Source organism: Stegodyphus dumicola, chromosome X1 (genome assembly GCF_044657685.1).
Source record: "Stegodyphus dumicola isolate Sdum_Otavi_A_Nest chromosome X1, ASM4465768v1".
Lineage (NCBI taxonomy): Eukaryota > Metazoa > Arthropoda > Arachnida > Araneae > Eresidae > Stegodyphus > Stegodyphus dumicola.
In genome coordinates this window covers 258,699,254-258,714,953 of record NC_140780.1, presented here as the reverse complement: position 1 = coordinate 258,714,953, position 15,700 = coordinate 258,699,254, and the positions used below count along the sequence as shown (strand labels likewise).

At 30.3% G+C, this 15,700-nt stretch overlaps 1 protein-coding gene across 1 annotated transcript in view; it reads left to right on the top strand.

Moving 5' to 3' along the window:
- Positions 1 to 13,996, top strand: part of LOC118187953 (uncharacterized) — a 562,718-nt gene extending 548,722 nt beyond the window's left edge. Inside the window, exon 9 of the mRNA XM_085807592.1 lies at positions 1,675 to 13,996. Coding sequence (XP_085663718.1) covers positions 1,675 to 1,814 — 140 coding nt within the window. The 3' untranslated portion in view covers positions 1,815 to 13,996. The remainder of the gene's footprint in view (positions 1 to 1,674) is intronic.
- Positions 13,997 to 15,700: the final 1,704 nt, after the last annotated feature.

Sequence of the window (15,700 nt, the reverse complement as noted above, 5' to 3'; positions counted from 1 at the left end):
AGCTTGGAAGCTCAATTTGCATAACTAATACTGTTCGAGTTTATTCTGCCAGAAACGTAAAATAAGAGAGGATAGTAAAGTTTTAAAAATAAAATAAACGTTAGTAAAACTTAAAATCCTTACATCATTTACTAAGAAAGTTAAGTTTTAAAATTGTTCTTTATTCTATCAAAACCCTTTAAGGAAAAACCTGGTCTGCTGTTGTGACTTATTTCACTCGTTTGGCAGCAATATCAAAAAAAGCCCGCTGATTTTATCGCGGTTAGGAGTGCAGGATTGCGTCTGTCGTTGACGTAGGCCTTCGACACCTTATAGGTGACAACCAGAACTAGAACTAAAGTCCCATTGTGCAAAATAACTTGTTTATTAGGGAGTTCTGACGTAGTCTAGAACTTAGTACTACCGTCGCCAGTGTGCGAAAACAGCTAAAAGAAGCAGCGAAGAACCAAGGACAAGCCAGGCGGGGAACCAGTTATGATAGATGTTCAAAGAGCTCTTCTACCTCTTTCGAAGTCTGTTCGAGGAAAGAGAGATTCGAACTTACAAGAAGAGTACTTAAATTATTCCGATCAAATGATCCCCCTTCGGGATCGAATACGCCAATTTAAAGCCTTCCGAATCGCAAACAACTCTGCTTGGAAAACCGAGTTATAGCCGCCCAACCTATAAACTTCATGATGGATCTCTACACCGTAGTAGAGTACTACAAAGGCAGCCCCTACTCTATCGCCGAGCCCCGACCCATCGAAGTAGGTTTCCATTTCACCCCCACGGGGCAAGTTACGGTTGAAGGGGAATATTAATCTTGTAGATGGATGCTCTCGTGAGAGGTTCACCTTCGACCTCATAGTCCCGTGAATCATAAGCATAGCCATCCACCATAATGAGATTTTCTCCAACACGTAGTTGGAACTTTGCATATTCCTTAATCGCCATTTAGTCAAGCGGGACCAGTCCTGTTATGGCTTGAGCGCTGAGTGTAGGAACGCTCTTGTACATCTTGCTAATAAGGAGCGCGAAAGTTCTTTGAACGCTGTTCAAACCTTCTCTGAATTTGCAGTTAGAAAGGCGGAGACCACCGCACCAACACCAAACAGTACATAATCTTTCAATGACTCCCAAATATATAATTTTCAGCACACCAGAGCGATTGGATTACAACTGTCTAGCAGTACGAAAGCTTCAAAGTTGTCTCCTTAAAGTTTTCTCTCCTATGGGTACCCATAAAAAGTTTTACTGGTTTCTATGGGGCATTTTTAGCAGGGGTCTGAAAATCTTAGAACAATTTAAAACTGTCAGTTTCATTCAGAATAATAGGGAATTACTTAATACATTGCGTGCTTTTTTCTGCAGTATAGAAGAAATGAAATAGAGTTTTCATATGAGGGTATTAAATTTGCTTCATCTTTAAATTAGTCGCTCAGTTTGGTATCGTTTCTAAATCACAAAATAAAAGATTTAAAAAATCGAAATGTAATCAGAGATAAGATATAAGCACAGAATATGGTGTTTGCTTATTTAACGTTTTATTGTGTCCATTGAAATCGAAGAAAAATTTTACTTAAATCGGAAAAATGATCCAAATATTTTAATTAATTTCAATTTCAGGCTAAAAAATTTATCTGATTTTATTTCATAATTCCTCTAACCATGAATCCTCTCATTTAATTTCAGGTTCAGTTGAAGGTACTTTTGATGGTTTTCAGACCAATGAAATGATGGCATATAAGCAAGTAAGTGCTGCCAGTGCAGTTTACTCCGCACACATCATTGGACTGCTGTCGACGCTGTTATTGTTCTCCATTCCGCGTTAATAAAGAGTTGTGAAGTGATTCAGCATTCCTGGATAGCTCATGAAACCTTTATGTAGGTTTCAATGACGGAATGAAAAACAAAGATTGTTACTGCATATTAGTGTTATTGCATTAACTACCAAGAAGCAAGTTTAAACGCTTAAATAACTAATATACTTACATGAGCTGTACACTCAACACCAGTGTGAATATTTAACGCGAAATCAATGTTCTACGAAAACTGAACACTATGATAAAAGAAAACTAATTTGTGATTAGCGACAGTGAAGAAATTTTTACTCGCTGTTATTTTTTAACCCAGAACTGGAAGAAAATAAAAGAACTAACCAATTACGTCGATCAGTCCATCCAAACCAACGTCTGACAGGGAAGGAGACGGGCGTGTTCAAAGTTATTCTGAGACAGTTATTTCTGTGCTTGTCCTATGTCACTCATACAGTGTTTTGAGCATTTTTTGTGTCTTCTTCGAGATAAATGAGTAACTTCACGCTGCATAAAGAGTTCCTTTTTGATTAATGCTGTGTTTTGTAATTAGAGGAATTCGTCTGGTGAGAAATATAAAAACATGTATTACGTTTACACGCGCTTCATAAATATCAACTTGCCAATGCTGATTCTGCAGCACATTATCGAAAAAATAACCCAAATCTTCATATCATATAAAAGCACCTCTACATTACACAGCTTTCTTTGTGTGCTCAAGATCAGTGCAAATTAATAAAAAGGTAAAAAACAACAGAAAAACCGCTTTTTTGACTTTTTTAATCATTTCGTCCTTGTTTATGAAAATTATTTGATATTACTTATACGTTTAATTTAATAAAAAAGTAAATTATAACCGTACCTTTTAGAATAGTTAACAGTAAATAACCTAAATGCTTTAGAAGTTATTTGCATGACAGTAAGTTAGAAGTTATTTGCACACATTTGAGATTTCAAGACACTTTTTATCAGTCAAAAGGATTTAATCTTTACAACAGAGATTAAGCCGAATGGTATAATTAGACATTCTGAGTACACAATGAGTCATTTATTCGGTAAAAGTGTTTAAAGTTTGTAAATTAATTCTAATACATATGTGTTATACATATGCTAATATTAATATTCTAAAATATATCTTTTTCAGGTATCAAATTTTCACCGAGGATCGTTTATTGCGTTTCGATTTTTATTTCATGAATAAACATGAATAATGTTATCAATAAATAGAAGATAAGGCATTTTTATATAACTATTACCAATAAACGTTTAGTTTGAAACCAATTTAGGGAGTACTAATATCAGTTTTGTATAAGCGTTCAAAATTTCGTTTGATGCTTGATTTTGAGTCCTGCGTAATACATCATTACAGTTTGAAATTTAAAGTTACCTCTTTATTTAATTCTTTCCTTTCGACATTACGCGTATTTAATTCTATTCCGCCTTTACATTTATCCCAATGAATAACTGCTATTTTGTGGGTAAGTTGTGTTCTTTCTTCCTGCAGCTGTATTTATCTTTTCTGCGGAACAGGTATAATTCATTTCAAATAATTAAATCTTAAAGCAGAATTTCCACAATCTAGCTGATTAACATCTTTAAAGCGATGAAATTTGCTATCTGCCATATAAATTTTAATTTTGCATAAAATGGTATTACGAGCTCTGTTTCATTTAAAGTCAAAATTTGATATGACTTTGAATGAAACAGAACTTACATGACACAGATATGATTCTAAATGAAAATTTGGTATAGTTAAGTACTTAGCTTTACCGATTTCTATAACCTTCAGGTATTATCGATGTAATAAAATTAATCTCAAGCATAAATGTAAGGTAGACGGCAGCAATTAATGTTCATGCACTACCTAAGTTAAGAATTTGAGTTCACCAAGCTTCATACTCCTGCGAATTAATTCAGTTTTAATTAAACCTGCCGGTTACACGTGCATCTTCCTTGCATGCCTTGATTAGATGTCTTGGAGCTATTAATTAATATACCGATAAGTTATTGATCCTTCTGAGCTTAGGGAGAGTGAAATTTGACGAAGCGTTAAAGATTTAATGTTACCTTGAGTTTCTACTAAGTTAACCTTAGGAATGAAAATGTTTTCCTGACAAAATCAAAACTAATTTAAACTGAAAAAAAATTATTATATTGAATGTTTCCGTGTTTCTAGTTTTCTGATTTCATTCGCATGTTTTCATGGTAATTCATTCGGATTTTTATATCAAGCGATATTAAACAAATGAGACATATCTGAAAAGGATAAGATTGATTTCCCGAAGTAAAAGGGTTAATTTAATTTTAATGAGTTTCCACAGTTCTAGTTGTTTTTATAGATGCTTTGTGAAGAGAAATATAATATTTTAGTTATTATTGCTGAATAGTTAAGAGATTTTTCAAGCTTTCAACTTGTTAAAAATTTAATTTCATGATTTGTCTCTCCGTGTATATTATATTTTAAGTTTTGCTGCTTATTTTACATTAAATCAAAATTTCATTTAATAGATACCCATACATGATTTTTTTATATTGTATTAATATGAAATGCATGAAAATCTAAAATCACTGTTGTTAAGTAATATTATATAAATTACCATTTAAACAATTTATTCATTGATAAAAGGCAGAAGCATTATTTGATAGATAAAAATGAATAAGCATACCTTCCTTGAAATTTTATTTCAAATTTATGAAATAGGGTTATTAGCTCAAGTGTTAAATCCTTAAAAGTGCTGCCATATAGCAAAAATAATTTCTAAACCTCAATCCAAACGCAAACAATAAAATAAATGAAACCTGAAATACTCTTATGGCTCTTAAATTGTTTGTCTTTGACGAGAAATAATGAAGCATATTGTAATGTAATCTGATTTGGAATCAACTTCCAATTTTTTTATCTGAAGACCGTTGCCTGAAACTTCAATTTTGCAGTTTAAACGAGCGACTCGATCATACGATTGATTATTTTTACTAACAGAAAATAGCTATTAATAATACACACGTATTTTATGTCAGCTAAACAGGAAAACAAGTAAGACTGAAAATCACATTTTTACGATTAGAAATTGTTTCTCGTGTATAGTTATGATATATAAGCTGAAGAGAAATTAAGGACTTGAGAATTCTGTAGAATTGAACTCTTGCTGAAATAAGAGACCCACGAGAAATCTTGCAAACATTTCGTCTTTCTTCTTAAATAAAAAAATACCCTTCTTATTATTTAATAATGTAAAATCTTTCAAATAAAATAACATCAAAATTCAACTAGAAAATAGCGCCCACCAGCGGCCGAGCGGCAAAGTCTCTGAACACTGGTAGTTCGGTCCGAGGTTCGAATCACGCGAACGGGCTGCCTGCATAGGCATTTTCGTGGTTTTCCCCATGTGTAACGTGTATACGAGCCAGTTTCCCTGAGAAAGACCTCCACGAAGGCATCCATCCCCTTAGGCAGATAGCCTTAGTGTGTTTTGCCATAATTAAATAAACCAAACCAACTAGAAAATATTTCGTTCTTAAAAGCTAGAGTAATTTTCTTGTATTTCATTTCTGAATGCAATATATAAATTTAAAAGCAAAATATGTAGGCTTACTTAATATATATGCTACTACAAAATCTCACTGTTAAATTGTTATTTTTGATGCAGACTGCTAAATTGTTATTTAATTAAAAATATTGATAAATTGCTATTTTTTGATGCAGAGTGTATTCAGGCAGTGGATTTGGAAATTTTAAGGAAGAGATTCATATTTATTTGAGTTAGAAAAGCCTTTCATATATTTTACTAATGGACAAAACTTGAGGAAAACAAATGAGAAATCTTTCGCCTCATGGAATTGCTACTGATACCTATTACACTACGAGACAAATTTTTGCCGTTTGCACAATGATAATATAATACAGCACTTCATTTCTGAGCGTTTATAAATAAATACACAAAGAAACGCTCATTCATACTGACGTTTCTTTGAAAAATCATCCGTTTGAAAGCTTTCTTCGCGTCAATTTTTATATCATGATAGTGCGTTGTATGGCGAACGAATAATAATATATCATTACATAAAAAATAATTTTCAGAAATTATTTATTTCAGAAATTATTATAAAAATCTCCTTAAATTCATTAGAATGCACATCACTTTATTCTTTGCCTTTGAATGGATCCATAGACGCGTTTTCTTAAATTGAATACAATATTCATGCAAAATGCAGATATTTATAGGATTTGATTGGATTATGTAAGTTAGACACAGCACACGAGGGATAATTGCTTAAGCATAGCCTTCTTTTGACCGAGAGTACCCCAGGGAATGGAATAAACAGGAAAGCTGGGGATTTACTTTACAAGATAAATCGAAACTCTTTTCCTGAATTTAATTTTTTTACGTATATGAAATGTGTCATAGAAAGAAAATTTTACAGAACACAATTTGGTAGCTTTTGCATCTACCCGGAATTTTCATTCAAGTAATTCTTAAAGGCAGATATTTTGGATTTGTTTAGAATTAAACACTCCAGTTTTTCCTTTTGCCTGCAGTTCCTCTTTGAATTGACCGCTCCGTCCGGGAAGCCAAAAAATTAAGCTCTGATTTTATAATAAGCAAATATAAATGTCCTGTTGAAAACGTTTTCTTATTTTTAAAATCATTACTTTAGTTTCATGGCTATTTTACTCGTTCTTCCGTCTTATTATACGGCGTAAGCTCTTTCGGGGAACATAAAAAATACTGCTGAAACCACTTTGTATTCTAACCCATATCGCTCATATTTAAAACATCAAGGTCACTGCATTATAATGTACCACTGGAAACGTCACTAACTCATAGTCTGCTCAAAGGCAACTATTCCCTACACCTTTGCGTCTTCGTTTCTCCCTTTTCTATACGACATTGAACTCGAGCGTTGGAAAGAACTTAATCTTGTAAAATACAGTTTTGAAAACCATGAACAAGTTTAACAAGTTTTTAATTAAAACTGAAATAATAGTTGCGGTTTAGATTACTAAAAATTTTTTAAAAAGTTGAAAACAGTATTACGAAAAGGAGATCGCTTATACAAGTAGAAAGTGAATGAGTTTATAGAAAGGAATACCATTTATCAAATGCCACTATAGCTGCGTTTCTTGTCTTAAAGGAAATTAATTACCTCGAAGTTATTAAGAGAGAAGAAATGAATTATTTGTGTAAACTTATGGGTGAGAGATTTTAACAGTACACTACACGTATTAAAAATTCTGTGCAAGTGTCCTAAAGAAATATTGATGACAGGGTAATTTATTTTAATAGCCTTAAAATAATGTTACTTAAATTGTTCGGTAAAAATTTTTAATTTTAACCTCTTTACAATGTTTTAACATCAAAGGCAATAATTTTCGGTTCTGTTTGAAGGAAAAGTATAAGCAATAAATATATACAGTTTGTGTAATTTAGTTGCTATCAAGGCATTTTATAAACATAAAAACTCATTGCGGGTTCTTAACGAACGATAGGAAATTAACTATTAACTTATACATTAGTAGTTTTGAAATATAATTAAACTTTTTAGGCAATTAATTGAATAATTTGGAGTTGTGAAAGCCCAGAAATCTATGTTGTGCCCTCCAGTTGTATAACTTGAGAAAATTAGTAATTTAATGTGCTTCAGTGTCAGCATTAGCATATTAATTTTGATGAATGTTTTGTGACATATTCAGAAGTATTTTTCAATAAATTTGCTTTTTAAAGTATAGGAATTTTCTATTACAATTTCTCTCTGCCATCCGTTGACATAAATATAACTTTAATAACAAAAATAATCAAGCTTGTATTTTGTATAAAAATACACTTTTTTCAAACAAATCATTTTACTATCTGGTTTTTAGATCTCATATTTCTCACGTCTTATGTTTTCATAGTGTGAATAAAATTACCAATAACACAATATTTAAGGAATTTTAATTTTTCAAAAATGTTTTTCATGTAATTCTATAATTTTTATGCATTTTTTCTGATTTTTAATGAGTAATTATATTTTTTCTAATACTCCTAGTACTTTAAAAATAAGATGGATTCTTGCGGTCAGAGGAAAGCGGCTGCTTTTTGAAATCTTCAATTTTTAGCCCGTAACTAATTTGTTAATTTGTAGATTTCAGAATAGCTCACTATTTTCCGATTGTAATATATATAAAGTGTTTTCGAGAAGTTGATATAATTGGCAAGTCACACAAGAAAAGGTTCTAGTCTTTGCTATGGAGTTGTGAGATTTTCTTGTCAAGTATTTCATGAATATTTGTGTGATATGAGTAGAAAACAAACGGCAGTAGATGTATTTGAATATATTTACGTCTTCATCAACGAATTCCTCAATCTTATGTATCTGTTGGGTGTATGTTTTTCAGTTATGAAAAGTCATCAGGTGTAGGCAATATTCATACTGCGTGAAAACGTGCATCACAAGCACTTCAGTTAAACTAAGATAATTTCATAATAGGTAACGGTGTGTTTCTTAATTATATTTTATGTTTGGGTCTGGTTTTAATTCTGAAAGGCAGCTATTGGGAAAGAAATAAATTAACAGCTTTTTCTATTTAGAACTTCACTGAAACATTGTTTAATTGAAAATGTATATTTGTGTTTTTTTAAGATGAACATAATCCAGTGAAGCTGTTAATTTTTTCTTAATTAAAATATTTGTTAAGGCAGCTAATATTTTCGTTGATAAGTTATTGTAACTAATGTTGTTTTTGTCATTTTGTGAAAAACGGTGTTTAATTATATTTCTTATTAATCATTTTGTATATGTTTTAACTAAAAGTCTTTCCATACCTTTTGTTTGATGTATTGTTCCTATTTATCAGAATGTTAATGTTACAATCCTTGTGGTCAATTTATAGAATAACTTCTGATCTCTCTTTTAACAAAACATACTGCCTAGTCGAATGCATGGAAAGATATTTATCGAATTGGGAGAGTTAAGTGGTTTTCTTGAGTGCGTACAAGATGTACAACAGAGTGTTAGAAGAAGATTAATTTGCTGAATTTTATTCAAAGCTTAATTTGTGTTTAAGGAAATGCACATATAATTATTTTGTTTATTTAGAATGAAACAGATAAGTAAAACAATTTTAAAAATTTTACTTTAATTATTTTAAACACAAATTTAATGAATACAAAAATGAAACGGTGAGTTTCTTGCATTAGATAAAATGTTTTTAATGTTATCCTGCAGTTACAACTGACTGTTGCTCTGTACATATTAAGTTTAAAATTTTTAGAAAGTTACCCTTATTCTCATAGGATAGCTGAAGAGAATTTATTTTTAAGCTACAAGAAGAAGTACTTTGTAACCAAAAAATTCTGATCAGTAACAAAAGTAAAATATTTTGTATTAGTATGAAATCTTCAAATCAATTATTTATATTTTTAGAGTTTATCCAATTTTTGCCAAAACAAATTCTAAATTCTTAATTGAAATATAAACCTAATATATAGCTATAGTTCAACACGCAAAGATACAGCTAAGTTTTAATTTTTATTTAAATATAAAATATTTTTTGAAGAACTACTTAACATCAATTTTTCAAAACCATTTTGTTGTTTGGCTGCACGCAAACCGAGGTGTTTTTTGCATTCAGACGTTAGAAACATTTTATATTAGTTACAGTAGTGTTCAAATCAATCAGTTGAACATAGAATCAGTTAAATATGTTACAAATTATTTGAGTTATTAGATATACTGAAATATGAAACAAAATAAAAATGTACGTGTATTCTTTTTTTAAAATTTTAAATCACTTTTACTTTAAGGAACCCCGATTGTAACATGGGAGGTAAATTAAGATCTTGGGCCAGATCAACTGCTTTAGTCTGAGAATAGATTTTTTTCTAGGCTTCATAAAATATAAATTAACAGTTTTAAGCTCCGCGGAATGGTATTGATAATCTGTATGGAGGATAAATACTCTAGATACGTATCTTGGCAAAACAGTTTCCTAAAAATAGAAATCTTATTTTATGGATATTTTTAGGTTACAAACATTTACTTTTAAGTAAATGATCAATACATTAGAGTCACAGTTTTATTTTATTTAATGCGATTTGAAACTATGACACTTTTGCTTTATTCCTTTAAAACATAAACAGCTTTAAAATTTTTCTGACAATACAGTAATTTAAGACTGCTTAAGCCGTTATTTTAGCCAATAAGACACCAATAGAAACATTTTGTAATTTACGTTTGCTGTTTAATTACCTTCTGTAATATGTGAAACAAATTTTCTTTTTTTAACGATATATATAGGTAATTAATAGCACAAAACAAACTATCGTGTTATTAATTACCTATATTCACAGCTGAATCTAATAGCCAGTCATTTTGTGATACTAAAATGTGATAATTCTGTATAAAATTTACACTGCTTTGTTATAATTTATGAATTATCTTTCAGTTGAAGAAACACTAGTTATAATATTTCATGAGTCGTGTGAATTTAATTTTCCTACTACACTTTCATACATCGTGGATAAAATAAATACATCGACGTCCATTCATATAGTAATCAGTTAAATTCAGTAATTAATTCATGCCACTTACTGACTGAAAATTTTATAGCGATATCAGACGTCTATATAATTGGTACTTAACTGGTACTCATTTCAATAGCAAGATTATATTAAATATCTACAAAGATTAATATTGAACTACTTATATGAATGTCAAATAAGAATAATAATTTTGGAATAGCTTCTGTATAAAAGCACTAAATTTAAATCATATCAGTATAAGCGATTTGTAACTTTAGTTCACGGTTTAAAGTTAAGAAAACGGATTTAAAAACGAACTGCAACTTAAAATGAACCGAAGAACGTGCCCCTATGCCAATTCAAGCCCGAAGTCCCGTTTTTATGAAAAAACTGGAAAACCACTGTATTATATGGCAGAAAAGAGAGTGAAAAGGATTTAGTACTGCTTGGATTTTCAGAATGATTTCCCACAGTCTGGAAATATTTCTCAAGCTGTTAAAAATCTGAGAGTCGTAAAATTTGCTTTTCGGAATGCTGGTTATTTTGCTTAAATTTTATGCATTTATTTAAAATATAAAATAAATCTAGAGAATTAAAAGAAAACTTAATTAAACCGAACAAAGAAAAGTATATTTCAACTCTTTCATTTATGAGAAGCATGAATTAGAAGTGAATTTTTATTATTTAATAAAAGTCGTTTTTAAAATCATGTATACTGAAACATTCCTGAGTTTTATTTCGCGACGGCAAAGTACTAATATTTGTTTTGTCAGGAGATTTTGTTTCAGCTGTCGTAAATGATTTTTAATAGCTCAATACTGCATACAATAATTTCCAGAAGTGCAGCATATTAGTAGAAAAAATAGTAAGTGATATGTAATTGTACTAAAAGGAAGTCATAATCATCAAATCATTTTATTCAGCATTAAATTTTGCATTAATTTCGAAGGAAATAACATTTAGAACAGTTATAGTTGCAGCTTTTTATATTTTCGACAATAATTATAAAATGTTATAAATATTAACAATAGAGTATTAATAAAGTAACTTGATAGACATATATTCGAAAATTTATCTCCTGTGTTCTGCTAATTATAATTTCAAAGAATATAAAAAATTATCAAATTGAAGAAATCTTGCATAGATGGGTTGTCTAGAGTAACTACAGTATTAACTACAGAGAAATTTGCTAGTTCAGCTTTAATATTATTGCTTTAGCCGATAAAAATGTTTTCAGATCTTCAAACAGAAGTCACTGAAACATGACTTTAATAAAATAAAATAAAATAAAAATTAAGTGCTTATATTTAAAGAGCGCTTTTAATTGAGCTGCCCTAGTGTGATAAATTTGATTTCATTCTAAAAACGTCTAAATATCTACTCATATATTTGCATAAACAAGGAAAATTTTATCATTGGAACTTATTTCGAATAATATTTGAAAATCACGTCCATCATTATTGTAGGAAACGATAGCTAATACAGAGATTCAGTATTTCAAAAAAAAAAAAATATTAATTGCAGGTTTTGTTTTATATATAAAGTCTATTTAATAATAACATGAGGCTCTCATTATAAATCACCGCTTGATAGTCATTCATTTTTAGGGCGTAGACGCTTAATACAGTCCAAGTGAATTAATATTACAATCTTTGGTGAAACCTTGAATCTTCACAGTTATTCAAACTTAATTCAGCTAAGTTTTAAAAGTGACACTTTCGCTCATATTTAGAAGGAAAAATTATGTTTTTAACCTTCCAGCACGCGCGTATGCGCAAAATTTACGACAAATTCAGTTTTTAATGCACATTTTTTGCATATCGAAGCTGAGACGTCCGAAGGTCATTTCTATTCCTCCTTTGTACCCTTCCCCAACATCATGGAATATGCCAACAGGAAGTTATTTGACTTTTTTTTAACTGGACTTTTGTGCTACGTGGCAACTTTTTCATAAAATTTACGACACGCGCGTGGTAGTGTTTTAAAATTTGGAAAATATTTTTTTCTCAAACATTTTGTAATTCTGTGTTATTGATTGCCGCGTATTATTTTATTTTGAATTCATTTGGCTCTGTAAATTTTATATCGGTTTTCATGGAAAAACAATATGTGCAACCAGCTGATTTTCCTCGGATTCTTCAAGAATTATCTGATGAAGAAAAGGAAGACAAGGAAACCTTTGGATGGGAGAACAATAGCGATTTCCATTCCTTATTTTCTTTTATTTCTATTTTTTAGAAATAAATAAACACATTAAAGTTAGTTTAAAGTGCGTTTTTGTAACCAGTAAGAAGTAAATTTCCTTGCAGAAGTAAGTAATGCTAAACTTACTTTTCTCCTACCAAGGTGTTTTCCTTTTTCATTGTCTATACTTGCCTTTGGTGAATATTAAATTAGCTTCGATTTTAAAATATAATTAATAAATAATAAATTTAATTTTTTTTATAATGAAGTACGTCATTGCATTTCCATCTCACTAACATAAGAACTTAAAAATAATTTACTTATATTTGAATGCGATATCATTTATATTTTGCAATAATAAGATTAATATTTTATTTCTTATCAATATTCATTCTTTTCTGTCGTTTTTCGTGCCAAAAACGGTAAAATAACGGATGTCGTAAAAAATATGACGCGCGTGTGCTCATGTAAAATTGCCAAGCGCGCGTGCTGGAAGGTTAAGAGACTGTTTCAATCTCATTCAGTGTAGAGTAATTGAAAATGACTTCTTCTGTATATGGCAGTATGGTTTCTGATTTTATAGGAGAGATCTTAAGCCAAAATTCAAAGTTATTAAAAAAACAATAAACAGCGACTATCCAACACATTAGGCTTCATGAAATCATTAATATGCACGATTTCGTGTATTTTCTTAAAAACTATCTAACATTTACTAGCTGCGTATTACCATTTTGGCCAAAAATTGTAACGCTGTAACGCATTGCAGTCCTGGTGTACAGTATTAATTTATCAATGTTCAGGTAAACAAAGTATATAATTAATCTTGATATCTTTAATTTGCGAATTAAGGAATTTTTAATAAATTTTATTGCAACTCCTATTTAGTTATCTGATCAAATATGTGAGAATCTTTTAAAGTACCATTAAATAATGATTTTATGAAATACGTAGTAATTCTTAATTCACTGAATATTTTGAAGTACCATTGTACAATGATTTTATGAAACATTTATTTGTATTAAAATATTTCTTAAATTTCAGGAAGTATGTACGTATGTTCTTATTTTAAACGTTTTATCTAACTTTTATATTTTAAGCTTGGATTAAAAATATTTCTTTATCAGTCTGAATTTAAAAATAGAAATTCAGTGCTACGGCTTATCTGAAAATAAATCTTTACCAGTATAGTCATTAATTACAATTACATATGTAACTGTTATGGACATGACAGTTACGTATCTCAAATTTTTAAAGAGAAAGAATCGTATATGGCGGTTATTTTGTATTCATTTTAAAGTAGAAAATTAATAATGAATGATGTCATTTTATCTTTCTGAGAAAGCATTTTATTGTCTGTAAAATAAATTGATGTTTTCTATGGGCCAACCAATGTTCGATGTATTTGAATAAAATTTTTTTGTATAATAGACATTTATCTATGATGTTGCTGACAGATTACAATAAATAGAGCATTAATATTCGTGCTTAATTTCTAATAAACTAATTTAAAGGAAATATGTTATGTTAATTTCCATTTTTACGTACTTTCTTATACATGTTCTTAAATACTTTAAATACTCCACATCTCACAGAAGTGTGCAATTGTAAATAAAAGGTATAAATTTATGGTGATAAAGATAGCACGGTATTTTTCAAGGAGAATAATTCTGGTGAATGGTGGAAATAATTTTTGATACATTTAACACCCCTTTTTGTAATGTCAGTTATACAATAATAGAAAATTATACTGCAAAAAGTTAATAATCCAGGATGCGGCAGTGAATCGGACGATTTGGCATCGGCGCATTTTTTGGTTTAGCTGGAGTGGGGAGAACCATTCTACCGTCAGCTTGTAAAATACTTTAAAGCCTTTTGATAAACAAGGGAGTAGTGGACAGGAGTGCACGTGCTTATGTTGTAAAGGCATTTTATAAAAACGGCAACAGTTACGTGATCCCTCAGAGTGAATTTCAAAGAGAGTTTAAGATTCATCGTAATAATGCTGTTCCATCAATCCATGCCACCAAGAACCATCAAGAACTGGGTATGAAACTTTGAGGCCACTGATTCAACAGTAAATAAGAGAATCAGTAGTGAAAAAACAGTGCGTGCACCCGAGAAAATTGCGGAAGTGATAAACGCCGTTAAGCGGTAGTGAGAGAGGCTGAATTTTTTGTGGGGCTACTTGAAATCACAAGTGTTTAATTCTCCAGCACCACACACAATTCAGGAGTTGAAACGTCGAATTACTCGAAAAGTCCTTAGTGTGAAATCGGAAAGTCCTTAAGGAGTTTCCGAGTTCACACAGAGGAATGGTGGGCATCTAATTGATGTCATATTTTGAAACTAATGACTTTGAAAAACCATTATTTTCGTTTTAAAACTTAATGCTTTAATGTTTACTGTGTGTCCTTGTGTATTTTAAGTAAACAAAGCTAATCATTCGCTCTTGATAACCGATTCACTGCCGCACCCTGTATAAAGATTCTGAAATATTGCCTTATCTGTTCGCGTAAAAATATGTATAAAATAATATGTTCTTGTAAAAAATAACGGTAATTTATTTTTATTGTAAATTTTTAAACGCAAGAGTATAAAATAAAACCATAATGGTGATATATTAATTAAAGAAAATAAAAAATAGCTGCCCAGAAGCCTATTGCCAGGATGTTCAGTCAGACCTAATTAACTATTAAAACACATCTTGCTTAATCAACCTGTTCCGTAAATTTTCATCTTTATATTTAAGTAGAACTCCATATTTACAATAGCTTGAATAGCATTTAGAACTCAGTTAACATAGGCAAGAAGCAACAAAAATTGGCCAGCTAAACATAGACAACTAAAATTTGCCAAACGTTAACACAGTTACTGGTGGTGTTTCAGAAATACAAAAACTTAAATGTGATTCAATACCTAATCAACCTGGTTCCAGCTGTTCTTGACTTCTAAACCGAAGCGCTACCAAATTCAAGAACGGAACTTACTACCAATTCACTTACAGAAACCAGATCGGAATGCAATTGGACAATTCAGAAAATAATCTCGCAGACTACTAAAGTTTGTCAACAAAATTAGAAATTGCTTAATTAAAGATTACTAAAGGTTACAAAATTAAAGATTACTTATAGTTACAAAATTAAAGATAACTAAAAGTTACTTACTATTCAACCTATAAAATTTGAACTTGTAGTCTCTTGTTTAGGAAGCAAATGTAGA